The sequence below is a fragment of the Mesoplodon bidens genome, assembly GCF_964165515.1.
Source record: "Mesoplodon bidens genome assembly, chromosome: 1".
In the NCBI taxonomy this organism is placed as follows: domain Eukaryota; kingdom Metazoa; phylum Chordata; class Mammalia; order Artiodactyla; family Ziphiidae; genus Mesoplodon; species Mesoplodon bidens.
Genome location: NC_138176.1, coordinates 75,214,674 through 75,227,245, shown reverse-complemented (window position 1 = coordinate 75,227,245; position 12,572 = coordinate 75,214,674). Strand labels below are relative to the sequence as shown.

Here is a 12,572-nt window from a genome sequence, read left to right as displayed (position 1 = left end):
AAACGGCAGAGGCAGAAGGAAGGCTGAGCATGAGCCCTAAAGCGGGTGTGCGGCCACCAGGCCGTGCTGCTCGAGGCCCAGCTCTACCAATGGCCGTCCTGTTCATCCGACCCCTTCCTGGGAATCGCTAATGCCAAAGGTCCAGGGTCACAAACAGAACCCATGCACCTGGTGGCTGGACCCCCTCAGTGACACAGTGAAATGACTTTTCAGCAAATCTGAATTTGCTGCCACTGGTATTTTGTACCCTCATAAAATTCAAAAGTTCATGCTTAAACCAGAGCCCTCCCTGCTCCTCCCACAAGTATTCTTTGTGCAACTTGGTATTACGAGGTACATTCAACTTTGGTAGCTCAATTTTGGTTACTATTTTAAACCTGTCTTCAGAGCCACTACAGTAAAATGAATACACTTTTTTAAATGGTTGTGCATCTTGAATGCAGTGGTTACACATATCAGCATATGTGATAGAATGACTGTGTACCAGTGTCAATTTCCTGGCTTTGATACTGTACTGTGGTTACGATATAAGATGGAACCACAGGGGGAAACTATACAAAGGGGTACACAAGCCCTGTCTGTGCTGTATTTGAGACTTCTTGTGAATCTATAATTATTTCAAAATGAAAAGTTAAAAAAAAAAGTTGCCTCATGAGAAGAGGCAATCACATTTTTCCTTCTGCCATTTCACTTTAATCTTTAAGCTGGTGGGGCAGGACTCTGGAAGGTCTCCTAAGACTCCCTATCTGTTTAAATAGGCATTATACTTTAATTCATAGTTGAGAGAGACTACCTTAACTCAATTAAAGACAGACAACAGAGAATTCCAATTCTTACCATCCATGATGAACTTCGTAGTATCCAGCCCAACATAATCGAGAAGCTCGAATGGGCCCATGGGGTACCCAGCGCCCAGCTTCATAGCAGTATCGATGTCTTCCTTGGACGCATCACCTACGCAGAAGAGGGCAGTGCTGAGTCACCACCATCCTTCCCACAATCCTCCTGGTCACATGCTGAGTCCCTGAATTACTAGCATTTTACATATTTGCACATTCAAAAAACATCTGGAATCAGGAACTCTGGCTTAGGTAAGATTTTTCTTAGAGGTAAATGCCAAATAGGTCACAAGATTTTCAAAGCTACTCCACAAAGTTACTCTGTGAGGTGAATTCTAGAGCACTGCAACCGTGTTCATGGAGAGAGAAGGCCCCAGTGGCCTGGAAACATTAGTTACTTTCTAATGGATTGGGAATCACCTTCTCTGGAATAACTTACTAAAATATCCTTTAAAGCGAGGACATGTTTTTGATTGATAAATGGGCTTTTTTTTTTGTTTTTCTATGTATTGTATGTATATTTTTCTTTTCCAGCTTTCCTGGTTTTATAAGTAATGAGTATCCCTCTGGAATCACATGCACACAAACTCTTTAGTCACGATAATGTTTAAAGGAAAGCCCAAACCCGATTGAGCACTGCCATGCAAGTGTGCAAGTGTGCTGAGGAGTCAAGGGCCAAGTGCTTTTTTCTTGGAATTTTTATCCTTCAAATAATGTCCTTGGGTCACAGAGGTCTTTACAGAGAACAACCTGGTCCCTTTCTCCAAAATCAGGACTAGCCTGTAACAAGTGTCCATCTAGAATTTTGTTCCAAAGCATAAAAAAATGGTCAATTATACCAAAGCTAAATAAAATTAAAAAGTTATAAAAGACTTGAGAGATTTCACAACCTGAATATTTCAGATTTTTAGGCATGAGGAACAAGAACTACTTAACATTCATAAAGACTCTATTTTTAAAAACGTATGAAGTACTAAGGTAATGCCAAAGGATTTCAAGGCAGTTCAAGATGATTAAAATACCAACCAATTATTTCTTACGGGAGCCATTATCAGTACTCCACTGATTAGTCAACCAGAGGATCCTGAGAACCATGATTTGAGATTCAGGCCATAAGAGAGCAAAAATGATCACATACACATTAGCTTTATCAGGCAGCCTCATTCATTCATTCAACTTTTGTCTGTATCTGTTATGTATCAGGCACCAGAGACTTGGAATGAGACAAAGAAAAACAAGACAAGCACTCCAGTGTTCACAGTATAGGGAGGATTCAGATGTGTAAAGCACAGATTTCATCATAACAAGTGCTGAGGATTCATGAAGACTCACACGGCTGCGTGGGCAAACACGGAAAGATTTACTCATACTGCCACGACTTCACCACAACTGCCACCCAGGCCCGGGTCCTGGCGGTCCTGAAGAGAATCCCAGGGAGGGGCAGGGAAGGGCATTCCAGGGAGCAGGAACAGCCTGTGCAAAGGCAGGCGTGAGAAAGAACCCGGCAGCTGATAAGTGGATTATGCTGAGAGGATTTCATTAGACTTCGAGGTTTCCGTGGTGTCAGGGCCAGAATGCTGGAACGACAGCCCAGGATGCTCCCTGTACTTGTATCCTGTCCTCACCATCCGCAGAACCTCTGCTCAGGTGTCACCGCATCAGAGCCTCCCCCTCCTCCCTGCATATAAATTAGCAACTGTAAGGACTCCAGGATAGGACTCCGGCCATCCCCTAGACTTTATCTTTCTCGGGGATTACTGGTCACAACCTAACATGTTATCTATTGGTTCATTCGCTACAGGCTGTCTCCCCTTATTAGAATATAGGCTCCCTGGGGACAGAAATCTCATAGCATAATGGTTCCAACTTACCTAAAGTCATTTAATCAAATCAGTATTCAAGACAGACAATAAACCCTAGAGTCAAAACTGTAATTCCAGATTCAGAAACTCACTTGACTAAAATAATATGAAGACACAGCCCATCATGGAAAAAAATCTAAAAAGCTTTACAAAGTCAGTATAATTCTAAAAATTCTGTTCTGAGTAACACAGGGTGAAAGAGGCAAAAAGAAAAGAGAGAGAAATAAAATACAGACCGGTGTGCCAAGTGGGAGTTAACAACACGTGGTACAGACCAATAATTTTAACCAATAATAATTTTTACCAATAGTAATTTTAGACCAATAATTCCTACTCTTTAGAATCAAGCACTTCACTCGGAACCTGACACCTTCTCCAAAGAAAATGCACATATACACAAAATTCTGCATCAACCTTAGGAGGCTCATGGGACCCACCCCCACCCCCAGCTAAGAGCCCCCAACTCTGAACAGCAAAGAAGGGCGTCCTCAGTGAACTCCCAGCTCTTCTGCAGGCCTGAGAACCTGGGACCTGCCCCAACAGGCTTCTTCTGCCGGCTCATCAGCACCACCTACCGACCATTCTTGGCATTAACAACAAACCAGAGTCACAGCAAAGAGATCAGAACCGCAGTGCAGCCACCATTCCTTTATTCATCAGCAGCTACCTAAAGCCTGTCCTACACAAGCACTTCGCGGAGTATGAAGATGGGGACCCAAATACTGCCGCAGAAAACAAGAGTACAGTAGGAGAAGAGAGACACATGCCGTGCGGCAGGGAAGAGAGTAGCACATGCCTCGAAGGAGAAGCAAAGTGTACAGAGAGTTACGACAACACAGATCACATCCAGCCTGGAGCGCTGGGGACAGTCCAGTGGGGCCTTGTGAGAAGGTGGGAGTAAGGTGTGGGGTGATGACAGGAAGGCAGAGGGTGAGGAGAAAGAAGACCCCCTGGCGAGGGCACCGTATTTGGTAGGCTACAATGGAACCGCTGAACACATCTTGGGCGGGGGAGGGACAGTGTGAGCAGGATGTCACAAAGTGCCTGGGGAACAGGCTCAGGACACTCCCAGGGCGTCACCGGAGAAGAGCTAACCATGCAGCCCCACCGCGCTGCCAGAGCGGACCCTGACCTGTCACAGTGGCATCTGACGGGGGCAGCTGTCTGCTAGAAGCACCAGCCTGCTCAAAGGTCTGCAGAGAGAGCCCGGACCCCCAGGGGCAAGGGTGACCGAACTCACCAATCAGGCCTCAGTTACAGTGGGAATGATGAGAGCAACAGAAGGAGAGAGGACAGAAGCTGCAGGGCACTGGGGAGGAAGGCACAACACAGAAGCAAGGAGGCTCACAGCACCAGAGAGCAGGGATGGGGGCGGTGAAGCGCAGCTAGACTCCACAGGCAGTTGACGGAAGCGCTGCTGGGGGTCTGTGCACTGAAAGACGCTCAGCTGCCCAGGAGGCCCGAGTGGACAACGACGGGGCTGATTCTCTGTTCTAACGCCCCACACATCCTTCTGATGACCCTCTACCGCTCAAAGCAGCATTCTGCCAACCTGTCTGAGTGGCACACTTACCTCGGGAATACCAAAAGTGTTTGTAATGGACCCCAAATTCATGTTGAAATACTACCCCCCAATGCGATGGTATAAGGAGGTGGGGTCTTGTAGGAATTAGGATTAGAAGAGTCACAAGGGCAGAGCTCCCATGAATGGGATCAGAGCTCTTCTCAGAGTCATAAGAGAGCCTGTTTCCTCTCTCTGCTCTCTGCCATGGGAGGCAGTCTACAACCAGAAGAGGGCTCGCACCAGATACCCAATCATGCTGGCACCCTGAATTTGGACTTTAGCCTCCAGAACTGTGAGAATTAAATTTCTGTCGTTTATATGCCACCCAATCTATATTGCTGTATTTTTTATAGCAGCCCAAGCTGACCAAGACAGTGTCATCCAGAGAAATTCTCCACAATGAGTTCGGAAAAGGCTGGGCTGAACTGCCTTCGTGGCTTGACTCTGCTGCCCGGGGCCCAGCACTGCATGCACTGTCTCCTCACCCTCTTGGATGACACAATACTTGAGACCAGTTTGGAAAAGACCCGAGGTAACGGGAAATCCTTTGCTGCCTGGGGGAGCCTCACTAAAGGCAGGCTGACTGGCACAGGGAGACTGGGATGACAGGGAGGAATACAAAGTGACAAATGAAAAGACATGGCAGCGCGAGAGGATAATCCAGAATGCCTTCAGGTTTCAAAGAAGAACGGAAGCAGTTCCGCCAGCCACTCAGAGCAGGCTAACAGAGGCGGGGTGGCAGGCGTGCATGTGAGCACCCCCTGCGCTGGCTGAATGAGGGCAGAACCTTGAGGTGGCAGAAGGGACGTGGTAAGAAGCCTGAGGTGTGAGGAGTCCAGACCACAGTGTGGCTTCCTGGGAAACAGCACCCAGACATGACCCCCAGCACCTCCAGGGTACTGAGGGCGCCACCAAGGGCAAAGTAAGGGTACTTCCCCTGTGGGGTCAGATTCCCCTCCAAATTTCACCTCCCAGGTGGCTAGTGACGGTGAAGGTTAAAGGGACTCCATCTGTTTAGAAAAGGACCACTGCTGGTAAGAGGAAAGTAGAAGATAAGAAAATGACTTTCAACTTACAACCAGATACATGGTTCAGTTGAAAATATATCAAAGTGACAGCATGATTCAGTGAGAAAGACACCATTACGAGGCGGATCACCCACATGCTATGCTAAAACATCACATTACAAAAAAACCTCTGCCTTTCCAAGTAGGGCAAACTGCTTCATGCTGTCTTTGAGGTGTAATTAGGCATATTTGTTGATAGATAAACACAGAAGTGTTGGTTTGATCTTGGAGCAAAAGTGAGGCAAATGCCTCCATAAAACACAGAGAAAAGTTTTAATATTTAAAGCAGATTTTGAGGAAGAAAATATGCTTTCATCTCTCTGGAAGAGCTAGTATAAATGTTTTGTTTCAAAAATGACATTCTCAGGAGCAAGCATTTGTAAATGAAGTAATTGAAAACAATTACACTTGCTTTTCATCCAGTCCTATTAAGGCCTGTTTGCCTTTGAAGCAGACATGATAGTTACCTTTCCAGAAATGCGGTAGGTAAGGTAGGCAGGAGGATACATGACATTTTTATAACCTTGGACCATGTCCCAAGTCTACTTCTGCAACAGGGAAAATCGTTCTTTGTCAATCAACAAAGTATTGAGAAAAACACATTTCAGACCATTCCTAAGGTTAAAAAAAATGCATCATAACATCACTCAGTAAGGATGGACAAGGCTGTTAGAAACATTCCTTGTCACACAACAGCCTTGTTACTCATCTCCCTTCTGTCACAATTTTAGAACCTTAGGGAATTTTAAAGGTTTCCTAGCCCTGTGATTTTTATATCTACATCATCATCATCATCATGATTATTATTTTTTTTTTATTTTTTATTTTTTATTTTTTCCGGTACGCGGGCCTCTCACTGTTGTGGCCTCTCCCGCTGCGGAGCACAGGCTCCGGGCACGCAGGCTCAGCGGCCATGGCTCACGGGCCCAGCCGCTCCGCGGCATGTGGGATCTTCCCAAACCGGGGCACGAACCCGTGTTCCCTGCATCGGCAGGCGGACTCTCAACCACTGCGCCACCAGGGAAGCCCCATGATTATTATTTTAAGCAATAAACCCTTTAACCAGAGATCCAGGATATAAATCCGTGTTGGCCTATGATTGCTCTGGCTGGGACTGTAGAGGGGGGTCTGTCCCAGGGCCACCTCAGAGGGAATCCAGGGGCGCCTGGGAACACAGTGACAGAGGCACGGGGGCCCAGGGTCAGGCTGATCCACAGAGCCAGAAAACATAAGCTCCTCCCCTACTCCTCATGGCCCATCCCTTCCCACAGACCCTGCGGGAGAACTCCCAGACTCGCTGCACCCAGCCTGGGTCGGGACAGCTACCTCGTTCATACAGCCTGACTGCTTCCATGAGGTATGGCACCAGGAGACGGTTCACAATAAACCCAGGAGTATCCTGTCAGAGGAGAGAGAAAAACAGTAGACAAATGAATTTTCCATCAATTTTATCTTTTGTAAAGTCACCAGATCACTCCTTCTCACCCTGGACTGTTACCCACATTTATCAAGCTATACATTTTCAAAATGTTTTAAGGTACCAAGACAGTCTCACTTCTATCTCACATGACAATTTATCCAACAATTATAGTACCCCAGAAGCCCCTACTGCACGGACCCTGAAATAAAGGAAGATAAGGCAGAGGGGTCACTAGAAAGAGCATGGCTTTGGGGGCAGGCAGATCTGGGCTCGAATTCTAATATTCTCTGACCTTGCATCATTCTGAATCTCAGTTTCATCATCTGTGAAATGGGAACAGTAACTTCCACCTCACAGGTTGTGAAGATAAATCAACACATAAAATGCCGTGCATATAGCCCTCCCCTCAAATGGTAGTCCTCTTACTCCTCTTCTCTCCCACATCCCTTTCAGGAGTCTAGAAAAAGTAACAGTCCATCTTGAACACTCCTCATAGGAGCATGACCTCCCAGCTGCTCAGGATTTTCTCAGGCTCCAGTGCACAGCACAGGAAGGTGGAGCTGGGGACAGGTGCCGGGGCAAACAAGCAGATGCTAACAGACCGATGGCCTTTCACAGCTCACTACCCAAGACCCTCTACCCTGATGACTCCTTGTACTGCACACCCTTTCTTCATTTCTCCCTCATTAAAATGCTTAACCATCTCTCCTGGAGGCCTAGTATGGGGTCTGGATTCTACCTACTGATCTCTTTGGGAAGCTTGTGGGGCAGGCTGGGTTGGTTAACTTTTTGGTGGTATTTATGTGAAGTTGATTTCCACTAAGTAAATGGAGCCCGCTCTTGTAACAAAAGGCTGTGATCCTCCTGCAGGAAGAAATCTGCACCCTGGCCCCAGGCCTTGTGTCCCGTTTCAAGCACACACTGGACACTCCATAAACATCTGAATTAAAGACGCCCAGCCTCCTGCATTACTCTTCCAACTCACCTGACTGCACACCGTAGCTACAGGATTTGTAGCTCCTTTCACTTTGGACAAGCTGAAACCACACCTACCCCATCTCCCAGGAATACAGAGATGCACAAAAGAGCTTTATCAGTTTAACCAAGACTATATTAATATAACCATGTTGATTTAATAACTAGGGCATGGAAGCACTTAAATGCCCAGCGACGGATGAATGGATAAAGAAGATGTGGTACATAAATACAATGGGATATTACTCAGCTAGAAAAAAAGAAAAGAATAATGCCATTTGCAGCACCATGGATGGACCTAGAGAATCTCATACCAAGTGAAATAAGTCAGACAGAGAAAGACAAATATCATGATATCGCTTATATGTGAAATCTAAAAAAGTGGTACAAATGAACTTATTTACAAAACAGAAATAGTCACAAGTGTAGAAAACAAACTTGTGGTTACCAGGGGAAAATTGGGGGGGGGATAAATTGGGAGACTGGGACTGACAAATACACACTACTAGATATAAAATAGGTAATTAATAAGGACCTACTGTATAGCACAGGGAACTCTTCTCAATACTCTGTAATGACCTATATGGGAAAAAAATCTAAAAAAGTGGATATAGGTATAACTGATACACTTTGCTGTACAGTGGAAACTAATGCAACGTTGTAAATCAACTATACTCTAATAAAAAATTTTTTTTTAAATAACTAGGGAGCTTCCCTGGTGGCACAGTGGTTGAGAGTCCGCATGCCGATGCAGGGGACACGGGTTCGTGCCCCGGTTCGGGAAGATCCCACAGGCCGTGGAGAGGCTAGGCCCATGAGCCATGGCCGCTAAGCCTGCGCGTCCGGAGCCTGTGCTCCGCAGCGGGAGAGGCCACAACAGTGAGAGGCCCGCGTACCGCAGCGCAAAAAAAAAAAAAAAAAAAAAAAAACTAGGGCAAAAATGTTTTTCAATTTCAAAAAGTTTATTGTAGAAATTCAGGATGGGGCGGGGTACCTGAATACATGAAGCATACCATATACAAGGTTAGAAATCAGAAAGTAGCCTGGGAGAAATATTTTCTCCATATATAATATATGGAGTTTTAAAATCATTTACATAAAGAGCTCACAGAACTCAATAAGGAAAACATGCTAAAACTCACAAAATATTTAAAGAAATTCATTAGAACAAAATAGCATGTTGCCAGTAAGATTACTGGCAAGAGGTTTTTTCCCCATTATAATAGTCAATGCTGTTGAGGATGCAGTGATACTCTCATAATATTGGTAGAATGTAAAGAGACACAGTCCTTTAATTAAGCAATTTAATTTTATATAATCATACACCTTACATTTTTCATACACATATATTTATTAAATATACTTTACTGTACTTATTATATAGCAGGTATTGTTTGTTCTAAGTACTTTACAAATATTAATTCATTTATTCCTCATAATAACCCTGTGAGACAAGTACTATTATTACCTCTACGTGAGGCAGAGGATACTGAGGCACAGAGAGGTTAAGTGACTTGCCCAAGGTTACACATCTAATAAGTGCCAAAGCCAGGATGTGAACCCAGGCAGGCTGGCTCCAGAGTCCATGGCCTTAACCTTTTCACACCACACTTCCCCTGTGAAGTCTTACTAGGAAGAAAGACACATTTCAGGCACGTTCATGCCATTCTTCTGTGTCGGGTGTTGGTAAGCTACAATCCTGCAGGCCAAATCCAGTTGTAAATAAAGTTTTAGTGGAACACAGCCACACTTCTCTGCTGGTATGGTCCATGCAGCAGAATCGAGTAGTTGCAACAGAGACCATAAGCCCTAAAATATTACTATCTGGCCCTTGACAGAAAAGTTTGCTGACCCTTGTTCTATGTGATTGCCTTCTGTCGTCTGGGTGCCTCAGCAAGAGCTTGAATAACTGACCCTGAAAGACTCTCCAAAAGCCCTAAGGTATCACCTAAAAAGAGATGTAACAAGGGCAATTTTATGAGACCAGAGTTCCCAGGCCTGCATCTCCATGACCAGTCTGATGGAAGAACGAATCATCACTCTCCATGAATTAATGATTGTGCTGCTGAAGACCATCCCTGGCTTGTTCCCACACCTCCATTTTCATACCTGGCTTTTGATCTGCTGCAGGCTGATGCCCTTTCTAACACAATGACTACTTTCTGCCACAAACAAAGCATCAACTGGTATGAAAAAGTACAACCATACCCTCTGGTTATTAATGTGATTTTTTTTTAATCCAAAATATTTAAAACCATAAAACTAAACCAAAAAAATGAGTGTTAAAAAATGAGATTCCCTAATCGGACACTACAGACCTCCACTGGGGGGACTGGCATGTGGAAGACTATTGGGGTCCACAACGACAGATGACTGATTCAGATGATTCATGAACAATTTGAGTTTTCATGGGTTAATACAATATTTGAAGTTTGAGTTCAAACTTGAGACTATTTTAGAAAGCAAAATTATGGTATGAGAAGAACCACAATGGTATTTAAAAGATTACGGTCAACCAGCAATTCCACTCCTGGATATATATCTGAAAAAACAAAAACACTAATTCGAAAAGATACATGCACCCCAATATTCAGAGCAGCACTATTTACAATAACCATGACATGGAAACAACCCAAGTGCCCATCAACGACAAATGGCTTAAGCAGACATGATATATATACAATGCAATACTGCTCAGCCATAAAAAAGAATGAAATTTTGCCATTTGCAGCAACATGGATGGACTTGGAGGGCATTATGCTACGTGAAGTCAGACAGAGAAAGACAAATACTGTATGATATCACTTATATGTGGAATCTAAAAAATACAACAAACTAGTAAATAGAACAAAAAAGCAGCAGACTCACAGTTATAGAGAACAAACTAGTGGTTACCATGGGGTAGGGACAGGGAAATACAGGGCTGGGAGAATGGGAGAAACAAACTACTGGGTATCAGGTAGGCTCAAGGATGTACTGTACAATACGGGGAATATAGCCAATATTTTGTAGTAACTGTAAATGGAAAGTAACCTGTTAAAATTGTTTAAAAAAATTTTTTTAATAAAAAAGATTATGGTCAAAAAAGTAGATAACATATTTATAAAAATTTGTAATGGAAATTCTGTGACACAATTGTCCTTTCAGAAAAACAGCCAAGTCATGAAGAAGTGCAGTCCCTAAATCTGGGGGGAACTAAAGAGGAACTACAGCAAATGGAGAGACTGAAGGTAATCAAACCAAAGTAGGTGACAGCACCTGGGGATAATTTTACATATAATACCAGGTATCGCAAGAAAGGGGAAAAGGGCCTGAGGCAAGCTTTCCACCCACCACACTTCTTACTGAAAAACAAAACAACACAAACAAAATCATAAGCACTATTCCACTGAGAAACAGCTTCGTTTTTTGCTACCTTGGTTGAGGTGGGCTCTACCTCTCTCACACCATTTCCCTAATCACCTGCAGTGTTCTTTCCAAAAGGGAAGCCCTAGATTTCTGTTTGGGATTCATGTGCCACCAGGCTGTGCCTGACACACAGGGTTCTGGTTCCTCAGGGCCCAGAAGCTGATGGGGTAACAAAAACCACTGATGGAAACACAACCACTCATCAAGAGACAAAAGTCAAGACCCAGAGAGAAATCCGAGTTTTCAATTTAGCTGAAGCCGTGGCTCCATTTGGATCGCAGACTATCCACCTGATGGCCTTGAGCACAGCTTAGGAGTCCGGTTTCCCTGCTAGATGCAACGTGCTCTTTACAGCCTGCAGACAGGCCTGCAGCAAAAGTGGCCCATGTCCCACATCATCCTACTATGGAAGAATACTACCTGGAATAAGTCAGGTTCTGAGAAAAATCACCCCCCCTTACCAAGCTATCCATACTCTTACCTTGCAAGCAACAGGATGCTTTCCCAGCGTTTTGCTGAAGTCTACCAGAGATTCAAAGGTCTTCTGGCTGGTCATTGGTGTTTTAATGACCTGGAAATGTAAAGCAGAGAAGAGTTATAACCAGAAAGTCAGCAAACAATCTCAATAGAACAGTTCAAGGAAACACTGATCAAATATTGCCACGCAGGTGGCAAAAATAATTTTAGTTTCAGATTAGAAGGATTTCAAGCCAGAAACAAAACGTCCACTTTAAGATAGTGGACTACTGCAGAACACACAAAATCAAGGCTTAAAACATAAATGTGGGGACTTCCCTGGTGGTGCAGTGGTTAAGGATCGCCTGCCAATATAGGGGACACGGGTTCGAGCCCTGGTCTGCGAAGATCCCACATGCCGCAGAGCAATTAAGCCCGTGCACCACAACTACTGAGCCTGCACTCTAGAGCCCGTAAGCCACAACGACTGAGCCCGCGTGCTGCAACTGCTGAAGCCCACAGGCCTAGAGCCCGTGCTCCGCAACAAGAGAAGCCACCGCAATGAGAAGCCTGCGCACCACAACAAAGAGTAGCCCCTGCTCTCCGAACTAGAGAAAGCCTGCGCGCAGCAATGAAGACCCAACGCAGCCAAAAATAATAAATAAATAAACAAAATAAATTAATTAAAAAATATATATAGGGGTGTGTGTGTGTGTGTGTGCATGCACATGCAGGAGAGTTCTACAGGCTTTGTCACTGAGACAGACCTGGGTTCAAATACCAATCACACCACTTACTGGCTCTGTGACCCTAGGAATGTTTCTTGAAATTGAAATGACATTGAAATCACTCTACCTGCCTCAAGGAATTAAGATGAGAATGGAATTAGATTAGGAAGTAAAGCATTAAGGGCAGCTCCTACAAGGGCTGAAGTGCTCAGTAAATGCTGGCTTTTATTAGGGTTTTACTTGCTACTGTTAA

General features: G+C 44.5%; 1 protein-coding gene across 2 annotated transcripts in view; it reads right to left on the bottom strand.

The window, feature by feature from the left end:
* The window catches only part of HADH (hydroxyacyl-CoA dehydrogenase), a 49,603-nt gene that overhangs the window by 989 nt on the left and 36,042 nt on the right, over positions 1–12,572 (bottom strand). For both annotated transcript variants that reach the window (XM_081248000.1, XM_081247999.1), the window contains exons 5-7: positions 11,617–11,706; positions 6,659–6,731; positions 838–954 (exon numbers count right to left, since the gene is read on the bottom strand). In XM_081248000.1, coding sequence (XP_081104126.1) covers positions 838–954; positions 6,659–6,731; positions 11,617–11,706 — 280 coding nt within the window. The remainder of the gene's footprint in view (positions 1–837; positions 955–6,658; positions 6,732–11,616; positions 11,707–12,572) is intronic.